General features: G+C 40.9%; 2 protein-coding genes across 9 annotated transcripts in view; one reads left to right on the top strand and one right to left on the bottom strand.

Annotated features, from left to right (window-relative positions):
• Positions 1 to 1,105: 1,105 nt before the first annotated feature.
• Positions 1,106 to 7,236, top strand: LOC114769055 (NACHT, LRR and PYD domains-containing protein 3). 3 transcript variants are annotated; one of them, XM_028961742.1, is made up of 7 exons: positions 1,106 to 1,295; positions 1,728 to 1,834; positions 2,332 to 2,526; positions 2,681 to 2,776; positions 3,335 to 3,542; positions 3,694 to 3,937; positions 5,286 to 7,236. In XM_028961742.1, the coding sequence occupies exons 3-7, from the start codon at positions 2,345 to 2,347 to the stop codon at positions 6,902 to 6,904; spliced, it is 2,349 nt and encodes a 782-aa protein (XP_028817575.1). In that variant the 5' UTR covers positions 1,106 to 1,295; positions 1,728 to 1,834; positions 2,332 to 2,344; the 3' UTR covers positions 6,905 to 7,236. The 3 variants fall into 3 exon arrangements, with proteins under 3 accessions (XP_028817575.1, XP_028817576.1, XP_028817574.1); XM_028961743.1 differs by lacking the exon at positions 1,106 to 1,295 and having other exon boundaries at positions 1,306 to 1,834; positions 3,703 to 3,937; XM_028961741.1 differs by lacking the exon at positions 1,106 to 1,295 and having other exon boundaries at positions 1,306 to 1,834.
• The window catches only part of naalad2 (N-acetylated alpha-linked acidic dipeptidase 2), a 22,228-nt gene continuing 18,395 nt past the window's right edge, over positions 7,016 to 10,848 (bottom strand). For all 6 annotated transcript variants that reach the window (XM_028961744.1, XM_028961746.1, XM_028961748.1 and 3 more), the window contains 2 exons: positions 8,228 to 8,320; positions 7,016 to 7,809 (listed from right to left, as the gene is read on the bottom strand). In XM_028961744.1, coding sequence (XP_028817577.1) covers positions 7,620 to 7,809; positions 8,228 to 8,320 — 283 coding nt within the window. In that variant the 3' untranslated portion in view covers positions 7,016 to 7,619. The remainder of the gene's footprint in view (positions 7,810 to 8,227; positions 8,321 to 10,848) is intronic.

The raw sequence follows: 10,848 nt of genomic DNA, 5'->3' as shown, positions 1-10,848 counted from the left end.
CTTTATCACACATGGCCAGTTGTACAATGCTGCCGTTTCTTGTTTTTGTTCTCTCTCTGAGGCATTGAATCATGTTCATAGACCACCTCCAGAGTTCCCTAGCAATGAACTGCTTACAAGATGACTTAGCATTAAATGAACCAGAGGGTCACTGCACCATGTAACAGCTAAAGCTTCAGGGATCTTCAAATAGACCAGTAGCATTATAATGGACATGCAATGTACACAATAACACTGGACTTAACAACTACTTTGCACTGTCCAGTCCCTCCATACATGGGCAGATGCTCTATACTGCACTTTGGACCACTACAACTGTAGGACTTTCTCTTGACAAATCATCACCAACCATGCACTGACACCAATTGCAGGCCCCCTCCCATACCCCCCTCTCCTAGAGATCCTTGTGTGCAGAAGGGTCAAGTGTGGGGGGTGTCAACTGTAGGGCCTGTCAAAGCCCATTGAGACATACTGTATGTGATTTATGGGCTATATAATAAATAATTTTTGGAGAAGCTGCAGTAACCCAAAGAACATGTTATCTTTATGCTTTAGCTAATAAACCTGTAATTTCAACCTGTTATAACCATCAGCGTTTAAGTGCAGAGAGGAATCAGACCCCTCAGAATATTAAATCATGTTAACAGTAGACTCATGATACAAATATAAATCAGCTCTGAATAGAGATACAGGGCTGTAGTGATTCACTTGGTAAATCAGAATGAGATGCAGACATTATGGTTGGAAGGGTTTTTATTATTTACTAACAATCACATTTTAGAGATCTATTATTATGAGGCGCTATGAAACGCTGATAAACAAAAACTACAGATCCCGTAATGCTTTAATTGCCATTCCGAACGCGATCTTTATACTGCAACTGAATCTATACAGGAGCAGTTTCGACACTGATTTCAAATGGGTTGTGAAGCAGCTCGAAATTCTTTTTTCGTGCTTCAAAAGTCACCAGAGCGTCGTACGAACAGTTTGTCAGCAATAGGCGCACTGCCTTATGGGATCTGTAGTTTGTGTGCCGGGCCATATTAAAAGCGCTATATAAAGTGATCTCGCGAGATGTGGCGAGTTTAGGAATTGTCATGTTGCATACGGAAAAAGGAAATAAGATGCTTTCCCATTCAAACTCCCGACTCGCACCTTACAGAAATGAGTTCTAGTTGAATTCTAATTCTTACATTTACAGCATTTATCTGACGCCCTTATCCAGAGCGGCAATCAGTAGTTACAGGGACAGTCCCCCTGGAGCAACTCAGGGTTAAGTGTCTTGCGACACAATGGTAGGTGGGATTTGAACCTGGGTCTTCTGGTTCATAGGCGAGTGTGTTATATTTTAAAATATTTGACTATTTTAAAATTTCTATAATTTTTTTGGTTTGTTGTTATTATTATAATTTTTTTTAAGCAATTGGATTCCTCTGTTGTTATCACATGACGCAAGTCGGAAGGATGTCGGAAGTCGTCGTTCTAGTGTGCTTTCTTTGGTTGAGGAAAGTGAAACGTTGTGTACGGTTTGGATCTCACGAACAATTAATACCAATGTGTACAACTGAGTAAACTGCATAGTGTCGCGGATCAATATTTGCAGAATAGCTGAACTTCCGAGAGAAATGAGCGGACAGAGGAGGAGTCCTCTTGTGTAGCGAACATTACAGTTGAGCTCCCTAAAAGGCCATGACGAAATGTATGTTTCTTTTATTGAAATCGATTAGCAATGGATTGGAACTTTGGTAAAATCTCGATGGAGTACAGATTACAGATGGGGTACGGCGAGTATTTCCATGAGTGCTGGTGAAGAAACTAACCTGGAAGTCCAGGGGTAAGTTTCTCTTCTGGACCATGTCTAAATGTTGTGTGACATGTTATAGTTGTAAAATTATTTTCCTGTATATAGCGTTATAGTTATGTATATAGATTATTCATCTACCCTATAGATTGGATCATATTTCACCTCAAACGAGCACAAGTATTGGTATGCTTTCAGCAAGGTTCCTACATAGGGTTGTGTAGAATGATGTATATTTTACTAATAGCCCTCACAAATAAGATAAGTATGGAAAACCTATCTAAGGAAAATGTCCAGTGTGTATCAGGCGGCAGCTAGACACTTAATCACGTACCAAAAAGAACCGGTTCTGGGGCTGGAAAACTGGTTTTGACTGTCAGTTATATTTAAATATAAAACTTGGAAGCATTAAAGGTCAGTGAATACTGCCATATGATATGCTGTTAGGATCTGAGGTGAAATATCACAAATGAAAGTCAGAAAAAAATGTGCTTTATAGCATGTATTGAACACAGTCGTCTTGCTTTCAGAATCTTCTAAGAGATGGCCGAGTCTCCAGTGGCCAGTTATGTCTCAGATGATGGCTCTCAAATGAATGGCAACAACAGTGGGGCTGAGAGACCGCCATCCAGCTATGGTTCAATGAGAAGTGATGATTACAATGACCATGAAAATAATGTTGCCACTGGTGTTGTCACTGTTGACCAACCTGTTTCTTATACACGGTACGCCCACAATCACCTTCACCAAAATGTACACAGCATCAGTGCTGTTCATATGGATAGTGTTCTGTACTGGGTTGTGTACCATAATGCGGTTTGTACTGGTTTTGATTGACTGTTTTGGGTCTCAATCTTTAGTGCTCTGTGTGTCTTTCAGGGTTTATGTCCAAAGATCATCTTCTCCAGAAACCATCTTGACAGAGCAGACATCCGGACAGCAGAGCAGCATCCAAAATCATGGTGTCTTTATACGGTACACACAGAGCCTGAAAATTACACTGCAACAATAACTGCTGACAATTAAAGTAAATAGTATGCTGCCTCTCCAAAAGTCACAGACTGTAATATTTAGTATTACAGCACATATTTGCTATGACAAGAGTTGCATTCATTTTTCATCAAGAGCTTGTAGAGATGATAATGCTACAGTTGGACTGCTGCAGAAATTCTTCTCCAGGACATTCCAAAGATTCTCAGCAGAGTTAAGGTCTTTACTCTGTGGAGGCCAATCCATGTGTGAAAATGAGTCTCATGAATCCAGGCTTTGTCATCCTTGAATATGTCCGTTCCATCAGGGAAAACATTCTCTGATGGAATAACCTGGACGTTCATTAGATTCAGGCAGTTAGCTGGCCTCCTTCTTTGGACCAACTGCAGAAACCCCAGATCATAACAGTGCCACCACAGGCTTGTACAGTAGGAACTAGGCATGATGGCTGCATCACTTCATGCATTCTTCTTAGCCTGATAAGCCTATCTTAGCAGCGCCCCTCAGTCCCTCCATTTTTGATAGAATATCCTCTTTTACCAGGTCAGACAAGACATTGGTGGCATCCAGAAAAGAAGTGCCCCAAGAAACTCTCAGAGAGGGAGAAGAGTACATGGAGTTGGATGATGAACTGAGGGTGCATGTGGTTGAGAGGCCTGTGGAGACAGAAGAAGAACATTCCCCAGCTGGGGATTTGGAGCTTCTATCTGGATCCAAACACCCAGAACTCTGCCTAGGCTACATATTTAGGGTGAGAGCGTGTGTGTGTGTGTGTGTGTGTGTGTGTGTGTGTGTGTGTGTATGTGTGTGCGTGTGTTTGTGTATGCACTCATGTATATGTGTGCGTGTGAGAGTGAAAGAAGAAGAAGCACGGATATATATTTGTAATTTTGTGTATGTAGTCCATGCAGGATGTATTGTCTAAGATGGATCCTACGGAGCTGTTGTGGTTTAAGCGTGAGCTGACTGTGAGGAGAGAGCAGGACTTTAAGAAGGAGGACCTGCAGGACAGTGATGTGCTGGATGTGGTGGACCGCTTACTAGAACGCTGTGAGTTGGGGAAGGCGGTCCAGGTCTCCTGTCGAATTATGTTCCTCATTGATAGGAGGGATCTCTGTAAGGAGCTGGAGAAAAAATGCATGAGAGGTATGACCCCTGCATTCTTGCCTTTATCTTTTTTTTCATTCTTAACTTATGCCCACTTACAATCAGAATCAGAATCGTATTTATTGGCCAAGTAAGTGCAAGCACATACAAGGAATTTGATTCCGGTAGATGGTGTCAATGTAGGGGAAAAAAAACAACAACAATGTGCAAGGATGTGGTGTTATTGTACAAGTTGTGGATTTGTTTGTGATTTATAAATAAAAAGTAGATATAGTTATGAAATAAATAGGCAAAAAAAAAACTAAATCTTATATACAAGTGAACATAAAGTGCATTGTGCAATGATGGAGGTGATTTACAGTATCAGCTGTTTAGGAGGGAGATGGCGAGGGGGAAGAAACTGTTCTTGTGTCGGCTGGTCCTGGTCTGCAGGCTTCTATAATGTCTGCCAGAGGGCAGCAGGTCAAAGAGCCTGTGACCAGGGTGTGAGGGGTCTGAGATGATTTTCCCTGCCCTTTTCCTGGATCTGGAGAGGTACAGGTCCTGGATGGAGGGCAGGGGGGCAGGATCCTTTCCAAAAGAGCACATGTTTGAAGCACTGGACTGAAACATGAAGAATCCAGAAAGAATCCATTTCGTTATGTATCATGTAAAGCAAAATAACATGTTAACAATATTCAGGTCAATAATTCTGTTTTGTATCATTTTGGTCCTAACCAAACCATTGCTGCAGACATCATGTAATAATTTTTTCAACAATGACCGGCAATGACAGATTGTATGTGGCCACGCGTTTTTTTGCCATTGAGTGTTACATCAAATAATTCTTTTTTTATTGCTGCCAAAGTCCTCTTCTCAGGCCCTACAGCATTCTTTGCAGCTGTAACTTTCTCCCATGCAACCTTTCTTTTGGCAGTGATATTTTTTGCATGCTTCTCCAGTATTCCAGCAAGAAATGTTTACAACATCCAAATAGTGTTTAAAGGGAATCTTAACACCATATATGGTTAATTGGGGCCTTTCAGAATGCAATTTCATGTGACCGTGCTCGAGCACAGTGATTTTAGAGGGTGTGATTTAAGACCAACCAACAAACATTTGATGAATGTCACCTTTTCTGTTCTTATTCACATTTAGAATCTTTTCTATGCCCTGTTGATAAATGAGAGCCATGGAGTTCTCAATAGTAATTACAAAAGTAAGGAATGCTGAGAAATTATTTCTGATTTAGATTTAATTAAAACATGTTTTACCAATTATTAAAATAGGTGATTTCATCCATCATGTGAACATTATCATCGGTGGCTGTGGAGATTTTAATTTGTCCTGTAATATGTCATATACATTTTTTTTTTCTTTTTATCTCTTCCTCTCTCCCTCATTCTAGTTTTGATCCAGTATGAGGTAAAGGAGTATGTTAAAAGACGCTTTGAAATCGTTTTTGAGGGTGTTCCCCGCCCTGGCCGACAGACAGCAATCAACAATATCTATGTGGAGCAGGACTTACTTAAAGGTGGAACCTATGGAGTGAACACAGAGCATGAAATCCGGCAGGTCACACAACCCAATTCCAGTACCACCAGGGGCTCCATCAGACTCAGTGACCTCTTTAAGCCCCACTTACCGGATGGTCCATCCATCCGGAATGTTCTGATAACAGGCATCCCTCTGGCAGGGCTCTCACTCTGTGCCCGCAAGGTAGTGGTTGACTGGGCAAATGAAACAGCTTTCCAGGAGTTCCAGCTAGTCTTCCTGCTGCCATGTGAGGAGCTGCATCTGACCAGAGAGGAAAATATTAGCTTCTCTGATTTCATGAGTGTCTTCTGCAGTGGTACAAAGGACATTGACAAATTGATCTCTCAGCCAGATTGTCGCTGCCTCTTCATCCTGGATGCACTGGAGCTTGCACGCCCCAACTTTGACTTCACAAACAACCAAGTTGTGACTGATGTAACTGATTTGGCACCTACAGATGCTCTGCTCACCAGTTTAATCTTGGGGCATCTGTTACCTGGGGCCAAAGTCTTGATGACCAGTCACTATGGTGCTGCTTCACTGATTCCTGACCACTTGGTCCACCGTCATCTGGAAAGCCAGGGATTCACTGATGAGCAGAAGGATGAGTTCTTCACAAAGCGCTTCTCTGTCCCAGAACTGGGCATGCAGGTGTTGGCGCACGTCAAAAGTTCCCGCACTCTCTACATCATGAGCCACCTGCCGCTGTTTGCATGGATGGTGGCATGTATTTTTGAGAGGGGGTTGCAACACAGACCTGGCTTTGCGGAGAGGCCGCCTCATGAATCTGTGGTGTACGTGCAGTTTGTCATAGTCCAGGTGAACCGTTGGATGGAGCGCTACCGGCTGGTCAATCGTGACTCCATACGCTGGACAGACACTGACAAAGACATGCTGATGAAGTTGGGTAAGATGGCACTGAGTCTCCTTGAGGCAAGGAGGGTGATCTTCCACAAGGAGGATCTGGATGAGTACGAGTTGAACATGAAAGAGGTGACGGAACAGTTGGGTTTGGTGGCTGAGGTTCCCAACATGGGGTTTCTGGTCAAGAGTAAGGCTGTTAGGCAGGAATCCAAGGAGAGTCAGGCATTTGCCTTTTTACATCTTACTGTACAGGAGTTCTTAGCTGCCTTTTATGTTTATCTTTCCTTCCGCGTTGATGGGAAAACCATCTTTGAGCAGCCCTTCAAGAAGCGTGTAATAGCAAAGTTCTCAAAGGATTCCTTCCTTGCACTGTACCGGCCTGCAGTTGACCGTGCTCTGGCCAGTCCAGATGGACACCTAGACATGTTTCTCCGCTTCATGTTTGGCATGGTGATGGACTCTACTGAAGACCACCTGCGTGGCTTCTTTCTGAGCCACTACATGAACCCTCCTCGAGGGATGGATGAGGTCGTCAGCTATGTGCGGAAAAGGATTGCGGAAAACGCTTTGCCTGATAGATGCTGTAACTTGCAGCGTTGCCTGGATGAGATGACTGAGCTACCATAGTGATGTGATATTTTATTAATACCATTAAAGAACTGGGCACAAAGCTAACAATGCAGTCTTATTCAGATTGTTTGATCACTTAATGAATGAAAGACCAATAATGAAAAACAGTAAAGATATAAATACATTTTATTGCAATAATGTTAGCGACAACAGTCCAATTATATTGAATGTTCACATCACACTGGTAACTTTGATTAAAAAAATGTCATGCGTATGTGTGTGTGTGTCTGGTATAGTTGACCCCCTTTGACTAAATGTAAATACACATACTGTGTTTTTCTGTGGTGAAATTAGTACTTATTAGTTAGTAAAGTGAATGATGCTTCTGAGCAAATCGTGTGGCCTTTTCTGTGCTAAAATCATAAATGCCACAACAAAGCTGCCAATAACCAAAACCAAAACACACGTCCATTCATATTTATTATTTAAACAGACACTTCAGATAATCTTTTTACAGGACCAAGACAGTGATTGGGAGTGACAAGGCTTCACCAGCAGGAGTACTGACCTCTTTGGCCAGGAACACACGGAGTACATTGTGTTGTTAGAAAAAGCCTAATTATAATGACCCCTCTGGTCACCGATTTCTAACCTTATTAAAATTAGTCATTTTGATTGAGTATATAGTGTTGGATCTCCTACATTTCATTGTGAGCCTGATTCTGGCACGACAAAGTCCAATCCTGCCGTAGTGCACGGTTTTGGTCAGAGGTCATGCTAATGGCATGAGCACCATGGCTGCCGCTTGCACAGTGAAGGTAGCAATGCTGATCTGGCGTCTGACCTCATCCCATGCCTTGTCCTGCTCTGGTGCATTCTCAATATCAAAAAGTGCATCATAGATTCCTGGGAATGACTCACCAGCATATTTATTGTGAATGCTGGGGGCAAAGATTATATGCCTGTGAAGGAGAATTATATTATAATTCATTATAATATAACCATCTCTCAAAGTACTAGGAAAGTATTCATCTAGACTCTACGTTGTCTTGCATCTTAGGTGGTGGAATGAACTTTCACTAGATGTTCAAACATCTGAGTCACTAAAAACCTATTTCAGGAAATATATTAAAAAGAGTGGGGTTGGGGCAACTACGCAACTAGTTACCCATCTTAGCTGTTATTCTAAGGTAATTGTACACAGTCTTCCTTCTGCTTATACTAATCACACAGAAATTGAATGGCCAATTGAGTTGTTGAGTTTGGTCAAAAAGGGAATGTACCCTGACCAAATAATTATTGCACACTGAAGCAGAGGAAAAAAGATCAGTGATCTAGTGTAATAATGTGCCATGTGTCATTTTAGGCAGTAGTGCTCACCTATAGAAGGGTCTTCCTGGCAACCCTAATGGATCTATGAAGGCCCTCTCTAAATGCATCAGCTGGTCATTAACCATCCTCATTTCCAGGGGACTGAGAGAGAGAGACATAGACACACAGAAAATCCATATTAAACACTGCATCATGCAAAGAGTGGCTAGACAAATGGATAATAGTAATTTCATTTTTTTTTATTTCGCACTCATAATACTACATGTTATAGAACAAGCATTTGTGAAATATTTTCAGTGCAGCAAATGGTTAGCAGGTAAACATGACCCAACATGACCTGAAATCACCTACAGTACAGGCCAACAAGAATCTCACTGAAGGCATCAAAACTTAACAAAAAGTGGAGACCTGGCCATAGGACCTGAACCAAATCGAGATGGTTTGGGGTGAGCTGGAATGCAGAGTGAAGGCAAAGGGGCCAACAAGTGCTAAACACCTCTGGGAACCCCTTCAAGACTGTTGGAAAACCATTCCAGGTGATGACCTCTTGAAGCTCATCGAGAGAATGCCAAGAGTGTGTAAAGCAGTAATCAGAGCAAAGGGTGGCTATTTTGAAGAAATTAGAAAATAAAACATGTTTTCAGTTGTTTCACATTTTTTGTTAAGTACATAACTCCACATGTTCATTCATAGTTTTGATGCCTTCAGTGAGAATCTACCAATGTTCATGAAAATAAAGAAAACACATTGAATGAGAAGGTGTGTCGAAACTTTTGACCTGTACATATCATTCTTCAAAATTTATATAAACACTAGTTCAGATTATAGCCAATCTGGTTTGTAACTAAAGATTGTCTGTTCTCAAGCCCTTTAAACAATAAATCACTGTGTTTAGAATAATGGAAATGGTTTGCCTCCAATATTTTGTGCTCATGATGATTTCAATAAACATCAGACAAATTAAAGACATCCTCTTAAAAGATTTAGCTTTTTCAGAATGGATCTTTTACTTCTGGTACTTTAGTATATTTGTAGGCAAAGGGAGGACTTTTAATGGAGTAAAATCTTGGAGTAAGATATCACTACTTTACTTCATGTACACGTTTATTTACATTTACAGCATTTATCAGATACATTTATCAGATTTGGGGCAGTGGTGGCCTAGTGGTTAAGGAAGCCGCCCCATAATCAGAAGGTTGCCGGTTCAAATCCCGATCCGCCAAGGTGCCACTGAGGTGCCACTGAGCAAAGCACCGTCCCCCCACACTGCTCCCCGGGCACCTGTCATGGCTACCCACTGCTCACTCAGGGTGATAGGTTAAATGCAGATGACAAATTTCACTGTGTATCATATGTGACAATCACTTCACTTTAGTCAGATTATTCTTTATTCTTCCCTACAATCAGTAGTTACAGGGACAGTCCCCCTGGAGCTATTTAGGGTTAAGTGTCTTGCTCAGGGACGCATTGGTAGTAAGTGGGATTTGAACCTGGGTCTTCTGGTTCATGGACGAGTGTATTACCCACTAGGCTACTACCACCGACGTAGGGCTGGGCAATATGGCAAATAAACTGATCACGAAATACAGTGGTGTAAAAAAGTGTGATCTCTGATCTCTTACTTTTGTTTATGTTAGTCACATTTAAATGTTTCAAATAATAAAAAAAAATTAATCAAAGAAAACACAAGTAAATACCAAACATCTGAGATTAATATCTCTAGCCACACTCAAGGCTGATAACCAGTATAGAGTTGATTTTTTTCCTGATCATCAATTACCATTGTATAATCACCCAGCCCTACGTACACGGCTGTTGTACTTCATCCACAATGGATTCGCATGATTATGGCCAAAATGATAATCACGGTTATTAATATCAATATTTTTTTATCATGATTATTCATTGTTTTAAGTATAACACATTTATATTTATTATATTTAAAAAAGTTTTTTAAAGTTTTTAAGAGATTAACTAAGGCTGGCCACTATGAAAATATACTTCATTTTAAAATCTATAATATGAAAGACTCATTTACATTCATTTACTTATTTGGAAAAACATAACTAAAGACAGGGCAGGTCCATAAAGAGGCCTTGTGTATAGATTTGTCAAGAACTATTAACAATGAACTAACTATGCAATAGGTGTCAGAACAAAACTGTGCATTTCCTATGAGGTGGGGGTTGGAAAAGAGATGCTCTGGTCTGTAACATGAATAGCGTTTTTTGTTGAACACAAAATTTCATATAGATGATAAATAATGTTCGCTCGTTATTATAGCTGTATGTGGTGCAAAAGTCTCCCATTTCCCCTCATATCATGTCAGAGAAGCGTGATTGAATGAGCTTGGAACAAGCTTGAATAGCTTGAATAGCTTGAATGACCTATTGACATATGCGTAGAGGCTGAATGCAACATCTAGTATATATTTATTAGGGTTGCCAAACTTTTCAGCCACAAATGAGGGACACTTTCTCGCAGGTGTGCACGCGTGTCTCACTGTCACAATTTGATGCTTTTGTTCACCCCCTGGTGGTTGGTTATTTAAATGTAAATATCACCAATGACAATCTCAATTTAATCATGGCAGCCAAAATCTTGATTGTGATTAAAATTCAATTAATTACAACATAATGAACAGCAATGAATCACCACAAACCCAAACC

This window comes from Denticeps clupeoides, chromosome 19 (assembly GCF_900700375.1).
Source record: "Denticeps clupeoides chromosome 19, fDenClu1.1, whole genome shotgun sequence".
Taxonomy (NCBI): Eukaryota; Metazoa; Chordata; class Actinopteri; order Clupeiformes; family Denticipitidae; genus Denticeps; species Denticeps clupeoides.
This window is presented reverse-complemented; position numbering and strand designations above follow the sequence as displayed.